Source organism: Mobula birostris, chromosome 20, assembly GCF_030028105.1.
Source record: "Mobula birostris isolate sMobBir1 chromosome 20, sMobBir1.hap1, whole genome shotgun sequence".
Classification (NCBI taxonomy): domain Eukaryota; kingdom Metazoa; phylum Chordata; class Chondrichthyes; order Myliobatiformes; family Myliobatidae; genus Mobula; species Mobula birostris.
The window spans coordinates 46,096,601-46,111,269 of NC_092389.1; the positions used below are offsets into that span (position 1 = coordinate 46,096,601).

Sequence of the window (14,669 nt, forward strand, 5' to 3'; positions counted from 1 at the left end):
ATTTTTGCTTCTGTATCTTATCAACACTTTTAAAGTTAGTCAAACCTTATGGCTGTTCTGGAGGGGGTGAGGGCTGTCTTCAGAAAACTCACAGTCTCTTCCTGCTATTCTTCTCTCGCCCTCCTCCCGTCCCCTGCTTTCTTGGTTCTCTTACTGTTTCCCAAGCAGATCGGGATAACTGCTCAGCCAGGCTTTCCCTCGGTTTGACTACACTGACAGGCAGCCCTCTGTTCCTCATGTCTGTAGTCGCCTCTTCCACTGTCTGATACAGTTGCATACCATCTTCATAAAAGAGCCGCAGTTCAGCAGGGTACGGAGTTTGGAATCTAATCTTTCCTTGCTTTAATATTCGCTTTACTGCAGAGTATTCTTTATGTTTCTGCAGGACCGCCGGAGGGTGATCTTGATCGAAATATATTAATTTCCCATTCAAAAACACCCTCTTCTTACCCTAGGCCCTTCGTAGGATCTCCGCCTTGGTATTGTATCGAAGGAATCCAATTACTATTGAGCGTGGCTTATCTTCTCTGTCTTCAGTAGGCCTCTGGACGAGCGCACGATGGGCCCTCTCAATTTCAAGTTCCATAGTGGAGGTAATCTTTCCTTCAAACTCCATCATAGACAAACCCTCCGCTCCTTCGTGAACGTTATTTATCCTACGCGCTGAGGAAGGAAACGTTCCTGAACACATACAACAAACTCTATCCCATCCAGTCCTTTACAGTATGGAAGTCTCAGTCAATATGTGGAAACTTAAAATTTAGAACTATCACAACCTTAAGTTTCCTGCATAGTCTGCGATCTGTACAAATTTGCTCCTCTTAGTACCTCAGCCTGTTGAGTGGTTCATAATATAATCCCATTAACATGGTTGTAGCTTTCTTATTCCTCAGTTCTACGCATAAAGCCTCACCAGAGGATCAGTCTGTCCTGGCATGTTTCCCTATTAGTGCCTCCCCTCCCTCTTTAATCCCTCTTGCTCTATCACATCTAAAGCAATGGAAACCCAGAACATAGAGCTGCCCCTCCTGCAACTGAGTATCTCTAATGGCTACAATGTCATAATTCCAGGTGTCGATCCATGTCTGGAGCTCATCTGCCTTTCCTATAAAATTCCTTACATTGAAATATATGCAGCTCAGAACGTTAGTCTCAGTCTACTCAAACTTTGATGCCAGACCTTGTATGCAGGCTTAACGAAATCTTTCTCCACAACTACTCCACTATCTGTTCTGGCACTCTGGTCCCATCACGTTGAAGGTCTAGTTTATATGTTGGTAGTTGGTAAACAGTTTGTCTCCAGAGATGGAGACAGAGAGATTGAGAAAAAGGGGAGAGAGGTGTCAGAATGGATCAAGTGAATTTCAGGTCAGGGTGGAAGTTGCAGGCAAAGTTGCAAGCTCAGTTGAAATTGACAAGCTCAGCATTGGCGAATAAAGCAGCACAATGCAGTTGTCAGTGTAGCACAGAAAGAGTTGGGAAAATTACCATGGAAGGCTGGAAGATGGACTGTTCTATGTAGGCAACAAAAAGGCAGGCACAGTTGGGGCCCATGGCTATTCCTTGAGTTTACAGTAAGTGGGAAGAACCAAAGGAGAAATTGTTGAGGGTGAGGACCATTTCTGCCAGATGGAGGAGAACTGGTCAGGTCTGTTGTCGAGAAAGAAGCAGAGAACTTTAAGGCCTTTTTGATGGGGAATAGGAGTGTATTGGAACTGGACATCCATGGTGAAAACAAGGCAATCAGGGTCAGGGAATTGAAAGTTGTCAAGAAGATTGAGGGCATGTGGAGTGCTGTGGATGTAGGTGGGAAAGGACTGAACCTGCTCTGGCCAGTGATCTGCAGAAAGGAGGAATGACAAATTACGGGCTGGAATGAAAGATCTTTAAGAAAAAAAAATCTTTGTCATCTTGAGTTGTTCATACCAGCCAAGATATATATCCATATAACCATATAACAATTACAGCATGGAAACAGGCCATCTCGACCCTTCTAGTCCATGCCGAACTCTTACTCTCACCTAGTCCCACTGACCTGCACTCGGTCCATCACCCTCCATTCCTTTCCTGTCCATATATCTATCCAATTTAACTTAAAACGACAACATCGAACCTGCCTCAACCACTTCTGCTGGAAGCTCATTCCACACAGCTACCACTCTCTGAGTAAAGAAGCTCCCCCTCATGTTACCCCTAAACTTTTGCCCTTTAGCTCTCAACTCATGTCCTCTTGTTTGAATCTCCCCCATTCTCAATGGAAAAAGCTTATCCACGTCAACTCTATCAATCCCCCTCATAATTTTAAATACCTCTATCAAGTCCCCCCTCAACCTTCTATGCTCCAAAGAACTAAGACCTAACTTGTTCAACCTTTCTCTGTAACTTAGGAGATGAAACCCAGGCAACATCCTAGTAAATCTCCTCTGCACACTCTCAATTTTGTTGACATCCTTCCTATAATTCGGTGACCAGAACTGTACACAATACTCCAATTTTGGCCTCACCAATGCCTTGTACAATTTCAACATTACATCCCAACTCCTATACTCAATGCCCTGATTTATAAAGGCCAGCATACCAAAAGCTTTCTTCACCATTCTCTCCACATGAGATTCCACCTTCAGGGAACCATGCACTATTATTCCCAGATCACTCTGTTCTACTGCATTCCTCAATGCCCTACCATTTACCATGTATGTCCTATTGTGATTAGTCCTACCAAAATGTAGCACCTCACACTTATCAGCATTAAACTTCATCTGCAATCTTTCAGCCCACTCTTCTAACTGGCCTAAATCTCTCTGCAAGCTTTGAAAACCTACTTCATTATCCACAACTCCACCTATCTTAGCATCATCTGCATACTTACTCATCCAATTTACCACCCCATCATCCAGATCATTAATATATATGACAAACAACATTGGACCCAGTACAGATCCCTGAGGCATACCGCTACACACCGATCTCCAATCTGACACACGGTTATCCACCACATCTCTCTGGCGTCTCCCATCCAGCCACTGCTGAATCCATTTTACTACTTCCATATTAATACCTAATGATTGAACCTTCCTAGCTAACCTTCCTTGAATATATTCAATCTAATCCCATTTCTCACCATGTTTTAAAAGTATATTTATAAAATAAATAATTTTTATTAATTCCATGGGGAGGACTACAGAGGACGCTGAGATTGAATTCCGGTGCCCCAGGGGGTAATGGCATTGTGCTAATAGCTACCCTAACACGACACCTAGTCGACATACCTCTAAATTCCTGACATCCATATACCTGTCCACATCGTTCTTAGATGTATCTAATGTGTTTGCCTCATCCACTGACTCTGGTAACTGGCTCTGCAAGAGATTCTGCAAAATCATATTCACACACACAAAATGCCGCAGGACCTCACAGGTCAGGCAGTATCAATGGAGAGGAGTAAACAGCCGATGTTTCAGGTGGAGACCTTTCATCAGGACTGGAAAAGAAGGGGAAAGAAACTGGAATAAATGAGCAGATGGGTGGAAAAGGTAAAGGGCTGAAGAAGAAGGAATCTGATAGGAGAGGAGAGTGGACCATGGAAGGAAGGGAAGGAGGAGGGGACCCAGAGGGAGGTGAGGAGAGTAGAATGGGTGAGAGGGGAACCAGAATGGGGAATGGAAAAATAGTGCAGGGGTGAGTAAAAAGCTTAATAAGAACCTGAGGGGAAACTTTTTTGTTATACAACAGGTAGTAGATATAATAACACACACGATGCTGCATGAACTCAGCAGGTCAGGCAATATCTACAGAGAGGAATAAACAGTCAGTGTTTCAGGCCAAGACCCTTCATCAGCATTGGAATGGAAGGAAAAAGAAGCCAGAATAATAAGGTGGGTGGAGGAGAAGGAGGACAGGCTGGCTGACCAAATGAAGCCAGGTGAGGGGTAAAGTAGGTGGGTGGATGAAGTGAGAAGCTGGGAAGTGAATTCCTCCTTCCTCTAACTACAGGGAATTTGGCCTCATCACATAGGACATCAATAGAGTAGCTCCTTAGCAGCTGGCCAGCTAGTTTAAATAACGTTAGCTATGCTAATGAACAAATGACACCTGTTAAACTCACCACACCATGTCTTTTACAGTCATTTAACCCACCATGGGCAACAGCAAAGTCATTGTTGCAAACAGTGCAGCGAGCAAAACTGTCATTATTTTTGACCCCTATGATTCGCTCTCAGTCTCTCTCTCTCTCTCTCTCTCTCCCCCCATCTCCGTCTCCACCCCTCTCCCCCTCTCTTCCCCCTCTTCCCCTCCCCTCTCTCTCCCCCTCCCTCCCCATCTCTCTCTCTCTCTCTCTCTCTCTCTCTCTCTCTCTCTCTTCCCCCTCTCTCTCCCTCCCTCCCTCTCTCTCCCTCTCCCTTTCCCTCTCCCTCTCCCTCTCCCTTTCCCTCTCCCTCTCCCTCTCCCTCTACCTCTACCCCACCCCCTCCCCCTCTTACTCACTGGCTCTCAAAAAAATCATTTCGGGAATATTGTATATATTTTGCGGGCGTCAAGGAGCCACTATCAATATGCGGGAGTAGGGGCGGCACTAAGGTCCAGCAAAAATTGCAGTAGTCCCACCATAGCACCACCAAGAAATTAACTGCAGCTGCTTTGCTTTCTCTGTATAGTTTTGAACACAGCTTGTTTTTCCAGCTGATCTAGTGAAACAGCGCCCCCAATTACCATAGCACCCACGCAGCAATAAAGTTAAAAACTCTCTCAGATCCACTCTACACTTCTGCTTATTCGTTCGTTATCAATGTCTTGCCGTTGCTGACCTCAGATCAGTTAAGCTGATCTAAGATCACTCAAGGTGGTGATGTCACTCACTCTCACGCGAGAGATTGATAGTATACATCCAGGCGCAGATCCGTGGTCTCGCGAGACTAACGGATGCCACACGCGCACATTGTGCTTTTACAAGCTAGCGTCGGCCTGGCACGTGCATTATTTTGGCCGGCGTGAAAAATAGATCGATTTTTAGTCAGAAAACGACCTCATCCAGAGGAATCAGCCTGAGCATGTCTTAATTGAAAGTGACATGCAGGAAGAAGTAAGTGGGGATGAGGACGACAGCAGTTCATCGAAGGAGTGTGAGGGTGAAGTAGAGGAACAAGAAATGGAGCGAGATTCGGAAGAGAACGTGGATGAAGCTGCTGTTAGTGCGAGTAGGAATACTGTTAGCGACGTTAGCCAGCAGCCTGAGGAAGGACCCCATCGGCCAGCATTGTAAAAGTACCCTTCCCAACAGTTTGGCAATCAGCAAAGGAGTTTTATTCGTGGCTGGTTTGACCTGTACTCCTGGCTGGAATATTCAGTCACAAAAGATGCTACACTCTGCTTCGCATGCAGGCATTTCCTGTGTGGAGGACATGGGTTCCATTCTGAGTCTACCTTCACTGTCACCGGTTACCGTAACTGGCGGAAAGCTACAACAGCTTTCAAAACCCACCGCGTAGGTGCAGCTCATAAGTTTGCGATGGAGGCACGAGCCGAATTCAGATTGAGAAAACAAGACAGTTCAAGATTGGGAAATATGCTTGATAAAGGACATGCAAAGATTGTCCAAGAAAATCGTGAGCATATGAGAGCAGTAGTTGAGTCTCTACGCTATACTGCGTGCCAAGGCATTGCCCAGCGGGGACACCGGGAGAATGATGGATCTGGCAATAGGGGAAACTTTGTTGAGTTGCTCAGTGTAATTGGGAAGTTTGATAAGACTATAGCTAAAAAAAAAAAGAGGCCAATCCTGGAAATGCAAATAAAACCCACCACGATATCCAAAATGATATTATGGGTATTATGGCAGATATGGTCAGACTTCAAATAAGTGCAGAAATCAAGGAGGCTGGACATTTTGCCATCATGGTGGATGAAAGTAAAGACTTGAGTAAAAAGAGCAAATATCAGTGGTGGTGCAGTATTTGAATAACGAAACAGTGCTTGAAGAATTCTTGCACTTCACTCCAGCAGAAGGGTTGGACACAGAGTCGCTTCTTAAAAGCATTGAACACACTCGCCCAGTGTGTTATTGATAAGAATGCGTGTATAGGTCAGTGTTATGACGGGGTGGCAGTGATGTCTGGGTGCAATAACGGGGTACAAGAGAGGTTCAGGAAAGAGGTCCCACAAGCATTATATATACACTGCCATGCTCACAGACTTAACCTTGTTTTAGTGGATGTTGTGAGCAATGTACCACAAATGGGTGAGTTTTTTGAATCTGTGCAGCTGCTTTACAACTTCATTCCAAACTCTGTTGCCCATGATCTTTTAATGAAGAAACAGAGAGAACTGGAATCAACTGCACAGCCCGTGGAGTTGAAGAAATTGTCAGATACACGCTGGGCATGGCAGTATACAGCTTTGTGGGCCATTAGGAAATCACTCCCTGCCATTCTAGCTACACTGCAGGATATTATAGGTCAACCAAATGCACGGAGGAAAACAGAGGCCAGAGCTGTAAATGGACTGATTGATGAGCAGTTTGCTTTACTTCTCACTCTGATTGAGTACTTATTCCGAGTCACCAAGTTCATGTCAGACCAGCTACAATCTCCCAGTTTGGAGCTTTCATCTGCTGTGGACTTGGCTCAGTCTGTTATCCATGCAATCTCAGCAAAACGGAGAGAGGAATCATAGAGTGAAATTCAGACAAGAGCTAGGGACCTGTGCGTCAAGGCCGGTATACAGAGCAGACCACATGAAAGGAGACAGGCCCAGCCATCCCACCGCCGACATGATTTTGTTGTTGAGGCCCAAACTGAACGCACACCTGTCACATACTCTGATGACCTTCGCAATCACTGTTTCTATCCGGTTATAGACAGACTTCTGACTGAAATGAAAAGACGGTTCTGATTGCGGAATTGGTGCGTGATTGATGTTGTGCGCTGTTGCTCGGATGCTCTGTTTGTTTTTTTTGTTTATGCTCTGTGTAGCCCGGGTTGTGTTTGATGCTGTTGACACTGTCACAGTTCACTTCTATATTATATTTACCAATTGCTGTTGCTTGTGAATCAAAAGAGGCATTTATAGTAGTCACATAATGCTTGAAACTGGCTTTTTAACGCTTCGCATCTGGTCTTGTGAATACATATTACCATACAGTGCATCCCTCAGCACCATCACTGAATAATTCAGCCCCTCCGTAGCACCAGCAAGAAGAAATCTCTGGCGCTGCCACTGTGCGGGAGAGTCCCGGAACTTCCAGGAGAAGTGGGATGTCTGCTATTAAAGGGTGACTAAAACTGAACACTATATTCCAAGTGAGACCTCACCAAGTACAATCGCAACATATCCTGCCACTTCTATATTCATTTATTGTCATAGAAAACCTGCACACAAACAGGCCCTTCTGCCCATGTAGTCCATGCTGAACCACTTAAACTTCCTCAACCCATTGGCCTACACTGGAACCATTGGCCTCCATACCCCTCCCAACCACGTACCTATCTAAACCCCTTAAATGAAGTCAAAACCACCACTTGTGCTGGCAGCCCATTCCACACTCTCACGACCTTCTGAGTGAAGATGTTTCCCCTCATGTTCCCCTTAAACATTTTACCTATCACTCTTAACCCATGACCTCCAGCTGTAGTCTTAACAATTTTTATTCTATTTTTATTTATTCATTTTTAGATATACGTGTTGCTGGATTCTGACGATTCTCATTCAAGGTTCTTCGAAGTTTTATGTCTCGTTCTCTCAGGATAAAGGCATAAAATTGCGATTGCCTGCAAGAAAATGGATATGGAGATTGGTTTATGCTGACATATATGTACTTTGATTAAAAATTTACTTTGAACTTTGAACTTGTTTCTTCACAATTATTTTATTAAGTGCTGATAGAACAAAGGGAACCAGGAATGTCGAGAGTTAAAGTACGGTAGCTAAGATCAAAATAGAAAAAGAAAAAAGGATGGCAGGCCAACATGTTCAGCCCTACTTACACCCAGAGGTGATAAATACTCCATACAAATTTGTAAATAAGAGTTAATCAATCCGATAATCCAAGTTCAAAAACTGTAATTCGGTACCAGAGTAGATTCCGGAATCATTCAAAGAAATGTAACCAGAAGGGGAAATGCTGAACAATGGTATCAGTCACGTCTATCCAAATACCTGTATATCTTGTCCCCTGGAATGCCTTCCAATAACTTTCTCACAACTGATGTCAGACTCACTGGCCTATAATTTCCTGGTTCATTTGTAGAGCTTTTGTTAAACTATGGAACAACATTGGCTATCCTCCAATCCTCTGACAGATCCACAGCTGTCACTAAGAATAATTTAAATATCTCTGCTAGGGTCCTAGTAATTTCTGCATTTCCCTCCCGCAGGATCTGAGGGAACACTTTGTCAGGCACTGGGGATTTATCCACCCTAATCTGCCTGTGAACATTTCCTCCTCTGTAGACCCCATGCAGCTGGTGTCACTTTGCCTCACTTGGGGGTTTCCAACTCCTGAGTAAATACAGATGCAAAAAAAATTCATTTAAGATCTCCCCATCCCTTTGGGCTCCACACATGGATTACCATTCTGGTCTTCCAGAGGACCAATTCTGTCCTTTGCAATTCTTTTGCTCTTAACATAACTGTAGAATCCCTTAGGATTCTGCTTCACTTTGGCTCCTGGCAGAAACCTCATCAGGAATTAGTTTCCCGATTTCTTCCTGAAGTGTTCTCTTGTATTTCTTGTACTCCAGAAGCACCTCATTTGTTCCTACTTGCCTATACCTGCAATGCACCTCCCTTTTTGTCTCTTAACCAGGGCCTCAATATCTTTTGAAAACCAAGGTTCCCTATTTTATTCTGACAGTATACAAGTTTTGTGGTCTTAAATTTTCACTTTTGAAGGCCTCCCTCTTACCAAGTATACCTTTGCCAGAAAACAGCCTGCCCCAATCCACATTTGCCAGATCCTTCCTGATATCATCAAAATTGTCCTTTGTCCAATTTAGAATCTCACCTGTGGACCATACCTATGTTTTTCCATATTTGTTTTGAAACGAATGGCATTGTGATCATTAGATGCAAACTGTTCCCCTACACAAACTCCCTGTCATTCCCTAATAGCAGGTCAAGTATCGCACACTTTCATTGGGACTTCTGCGTACTGAGGAAGGAAACGTTCCTGAACACATACAACAAACTCTATCCCATCCAGTCCTTTACAGTATGGAAGTCCCAGTCAATATGTGGAAACTTAAAATCACCTAATATAACAACCTTATTATTCTTGCAAGTCTGCAACCTCTTTACAAATTCGTTCTTCTAAATCCCTCGGACTGTTAGGTGGTCTGTAATATAGCCTATTAACATGGTCATGCTTGTCTGATTTCTCATTTCCACCCCTGACACCTCACTGGACAAGTTCTCCAGCCTGTCCTGACTGAGCACTGCCGTGACATCTCCCCTGGCTAGTACTGCTACCGCTCCCCATTTAATCACTCCTGTCGGTCGCATCTGAAACAAGTGAACCCCGGAATATTGAGCCACCAGTCCTGCCCTACTAGTAACCAAGTCTCACTAATGGCCACAATGTCATAATTCCATGTGTTGATCCATGCACTGAGCTCATCTGCCTTTCCTACGATACTTCTTGCATTGAAATATGTGCAGTTTAGGACTGTAGTCGCACTCTGCTCAACCTTTTGATTCCTGACTTAGTCTTATGTATTATCAACATCTGTCTCCCCAACCTCTCCACTATCTGTTCTGGCACTCTGGTTCCCATTCACCTGCAACTCTTCTTCATAATTGTACCACTATGTTGGGAGCACCAGATCCATAATTTCATAATTCAAATTTAAGTTCAATTTCAGTTTATTGTAATTCAACTGTACACATGTATACTGACAAATGAAACCATATTCCTCCAGACCAAACTGTAAAACACCATACATATCATTCACACATGAAGTTCCACAACCATAAATAAATTAACAAACAATAAGGCATGAGTATAGGCAATTTAAAAGTACGTGCGCTTTATTTATATGTGATGTGGCAGAGAGTTCGGTAGTCTCATGGCTTGGAGAAAGAACCTGTTTCCCATCCCAACAGTCCTTGTCCAATACCTCCTGCCTGATGGTTGGGGTTCAAAGAGACTTTTGGAGGGATTCCATAATTTCATGCAACATTTATGTTTGTAATTTAGCGTGCTGCTGCTGTAAAAAAAACATTTGTCATGGTATTTGTACCTTGGATATGTGTGTTTGTGACAGCCTCTCAGTTAATGCCCCCGCCCCCCAAATGAGAACTGGATGTCGCTATTACAAATTTAGAACAGCCAAGAATCCGTTTACCAAACCTCTAAAGAGCTATTAAGTAAAATGAAACAATAAATTAAATGGTACGTTTAATAATTTACAGCCGAGATGATTCAAAATGCCTCTAGCAGTGGCTGTTCATGCAAATAAGCAGCACAATAAAACATAAACGTCAGCGTTTTGCTTTGTGTCACACGCGTTACGCAAATTCAAAACAACATATATGTTTTAAAGCGTCTCACTGCCAGTTTGAAAAGAAAGTCGCGCGTCCTTTTAAAGGTGTCAACCCCACTTGATCGCGAGCGGCCGCCGGCGTCTGGTGATTGACGGGAGAGTTGGACCAATAGATCTGCAGGACCCTGGTTTCCTATTCGTGGAGCTGTGGTGACAGAGCCAATTGTCTTGAGGTGTGGGCGGAACCTAGAACCATTTATCGGGTTAGTAAGAGAGGCGGCGTACGGCGGGAAGTTTCAGTGTGGCGACGCCTGAGGGAGTGAGTGGAGTGAGTGCGGGATCAGAGGGACGGCGGTCGGAGGGTGAGCTTTGGACGGCAGTAGAGGATAAGGATGAAGATGAGGATGTCGCCTTAGAGGAGTGGGCGGTGCCTGTAAAGTCAAGTCTTTGTTGCCATGGTTACTGTGCTACCCTCCCCTCTATGGACCTCCAGTCCGTCCTTCAATAACCCACTCCTTGCCCTGTGGCATCCTTTCCCCTACTTCACCCTGTCATCAAAGACCATCCGGGCCTTTCTGACACCCATCAGAGATATTTATCAGAAGCGCTGTGTACGCAGGGCCCTTAGCATTGCCATTGGTCTCTCCTATCTGTCCAACAATCTCTTCGACCTACCATCAGGCAGGAGGTACCACAGCATTGGAATTAGGATGGGAAAATCTCCCTCCCCCCAACCCGTAGGAATACAGATCTCCCTGTCACCACCCAGGTTTCCTCACAATATGAAGTGCCAGCAGCACTATACTGTTTACTTTTTAACTTGTATCATATATGCACCTTATTATTTGTTAATTTATTTGTGGTAATGTTATTTGAAGTGTTAGGTGTGTGAGTTATATGTACTATGTTGCACAGACATCACATTGTTTGGTGGTACACATACTGACAGTTGAAAGACAATAAACTTGAACTTGTGACCATCTGCACCTTCTTCAACCAAGGAGCTGATAGTAGACTTCAGGAAATCAAAGCGCGTCGAACACTCTGCTCTGCACATATACGGGAAAGAGGTGGAGAGAGTAGAGAGTTTCAAGTTCCTCGGCGTCCACATCTCGGCTGACCTCACCTGGACTGCCCATATCTCTTATCAGGTGGGGAAGGCCCAACAGAGGCTCTACTTCCTAAGGAAACTAAAGCACGCTCTCCTCCCTCATCACCTACTGATCAACTTCTATCGGACAACTATAGAGAGCCTCCTGACGTATTGCTGTGCAGTGTGGTTTGCCAGCTGCACAGAACAGAACAGGAAGGACTTGTAGTGGGTGGTGAGGGTAGCAGAGCGGGTTATTGGCACAACATTACCCTCCCTCAGAGACATTTATACTGGCAGACTTCAAAAGAAGGCTACTTGTATTTCAAAGGATCCCACTCATCCTGGACATCACCTGTTTTCCCCTCTACCTTCTGGGAAGAGATACAGAGCATTAAGGATGAAAACAAAGAGACTCCTTAGCAGCTTCTACCCACAAGCAGTGAAATGTATAACACCCCCTTCCCTTCTCCTGTCCCCCCACCAAGACGGCGGCAGCTAAATGCATCACACTTCCAGGAATGGCAGGTGTGCAATAGTCCTACCCCCCCTCCCCCATCCATATATTCTTAATTTTGGACTGCACTCCTGAGGTTTTAGAGTTTATTTTATGTATATATTCTTGTCATGCTGCAAAACGTTGAGCTGCTAAACTGTGTTTCATTGCTCCACAACAATGACAATAAAAATCTTCTTCTTCTTCTTCTTCTTCTTTACCCCATGCTACTTTATTGTCGCCAAGCATTTGGTACTAGAACGTACAATCATCACAGCGATATTTGGTTCTGTGCTTCACACATATTAAATATTAAAGATATTAAAATTAGTAAATATTAAACATTTAAATTATAAATCATAGATAGAAAATAGAAAAATGGGAAGTAAGGTAGTGCAAAAAAAGACCGAGAGGCAGGTCCGGAAAGGTCCTTCTGCTCTAATGGAACGAGCCCCTCCGCTGTCTGGGTTAGATTTCATGCAGGCCCAGTGATTTATCTGCCTTCAAACACCATCAGTATTTTCTCTCTTAGATTGTTTAATCTCAGTCAGTATTTCCCACCTTTCCTTTGGAATTCCCATCCCCGATCCTATTCTGACACGTCGGCCCACGGCCTCCTCTTCTGCCACAATGAGACCCCCTCCGGGTGGAGAGGCAACACCTCAGCTTCTGTCTAGGTATCCTCCAATCTGATGGCATGAACATCGATTTCTCCTGCTGCTATTTTTATTTTTTCCTTTACACTTCCCTCTTCTATTCCCCACTCTGGTCTCTTATCTCTTTAAGAGGCCAATCAAGGGCTACATCTGCAGCATGCTACCAACCACACTGGACCCCCTACAATTCGCCTACCGATGGACAGGTGACGCAATAGCCACAGCTGTACACACCATCCTTACACTCCTGCAGAATAGGGATGCTTATGTGAGAACGCTGTTCTTGGACTACAGTTCAGTATTCAACACCGTAATACCTTCCAGGCTTGACAAGAAGCTCAGAGACCTCGGCCTTCACCTGCCTGGTGCAGCTGGATCCTGGACTTCCCTGTCAGATTGCTGGCAAGTAGTAGGAGTGGGCTCCCTCACCTCTGCCCCTCTGACCCTCAACACAGGAGCCACCCAGGGCTGTGTCCTAAGCCCCCTCCTTTACTGTCCGTACACGCATGACTGTGTTGCCGTCCACAGCTCCAACTGGCTAATTAAATTTGTAGATGATACTACATTGATTGGCCCTATCTCAAATAATAACGAGGCAGCCTCCAGAGGAGAAGCCATCAGCCTGACAGTGGTGTCAAGAAAACAACCTCTCCCTCAATGTTGCAAAAACAAAGGAGGTGGTTGTGGACTACAGGAGAAATAGAGACAGGCCTATTGACATCAACGGATCTGGAGTTGAGAGGGTGAACAGCTTCAAGAAGGACATCGAGGAGCAGATAGGGAGACAATTCTGGAATGGTGCAGTAATAACAGGGTCGTCGTGATGGGAGATTTTATTTTTCCCAGTATCGATTGGTGTCTCCCCAGAGCAAGGGGTTTAGATGGGGTGGAGTTTGTTAAGTGCGTTCAGGAAGGTTTCCTGACACTATATGTAGATAAGCCTACAAGAGGAGAGGCTGTACTTGATCTGGTATTAGGAAATGAACCTGGTCAGGTGTCAGATCTCTATGACTCTTTGCGGCAGGGTTAGCTTGGCTTCACCTTTTTCTCAGACCTTCACCTTTGTCCTTCTCATTCATCCTGCTGCCTTCTCTGCATCTTAACTTTCTTTATTATTGCTCTTTTCTCGTTGAGGTCGAGGTGCTTGCACCTGTGAAACTTTAACTCTGTTTCTCATCCCATAGATGTTGCCTGAGGACTTGAAGGATTGTGAATAGCAGTGGAAAACATTGAAAAGAACAAGCCTCCTTGGTTGTGTGTTTCCCTAGGGCCAATAAAAAGTTGGGATTAAGTGGCACAGCTATTCTGGGAGCAGCTGCAGTCTGAGTGGACAGGGTTAGAGGAGGGAGCTGAGGCTTTGGCTCTGAGGCCAAGGCTAAGAGGAACATCTTTCTGTTTTATTATTAAGTTTCATTCGCAGGACCCGGCCCGGGACAGAGCAAGAACAGGAAAATTGAAAAGAAGCGATTCTTGTTGCCTGTGCGAGAATTTCACTCGCAGGAAAAGAGGTGGGTCAGCTGATTGTTAATTTTATTTATTTAAAGATACAGTGCGTAACAGGCCCTTCCGGCCCAATATGCTGCACCACCCAGCAACCCACCTTAATCACAGGACGACTTTCAATGACCAATTAACCTACTATCCGGTAGGTCTTTGAACCGCCCGCAGTTCACGGGGTGAATTGAACTCCGAACTCCAATGCCCTGAGCTGTCATAACTTTGTACTAACTGGTACGCTACCATGTCACCTGTCAATTAATAGATGATTGGCTAAGTACTAGCAGCCAATAAAAAGAAGTAGGGTCACGCACAGTGGCCCGTTGGAGAGGGTTGATTTCTAATCTGAGTCCTGATGGCTGTCATAGTGTGGACTTTGGTGAGGAGGTGAGTAACATTGAGGTGAGCGTAGGTTCATTCTTTTTGTCTTTCCTTCCACCCTCAAAAGCTTTTTA

At 44.6% G+C, this 14,669-nt stretch overlaps 1 protein-coding gene across 1 annotated transcript in view; it reads left to right on the forward strand.

The window, feature by feature from the left end:
• The first annotated feature begins 559 nt into the window (after positions 1-559).
• Positions 560-14,669, forward strand: part of LOC140184961 (F-box/LRR-repeat protein 6-like) — a 58,707-nt gene continuing 44,597 nt past the window's right edge. Inside the window, exons 1-2 of the mRNA XM_072238203.1 lie at positions 560-593; positions 14,138-14,225. Coding sequence (XP_072094304.1) covers positions 560-593; positions 14,138-14,225 — 122 coding nt within the window. The remainder of the gene's footprint in view (positions 594-14,137; positions 14,226-14,669) is intronic.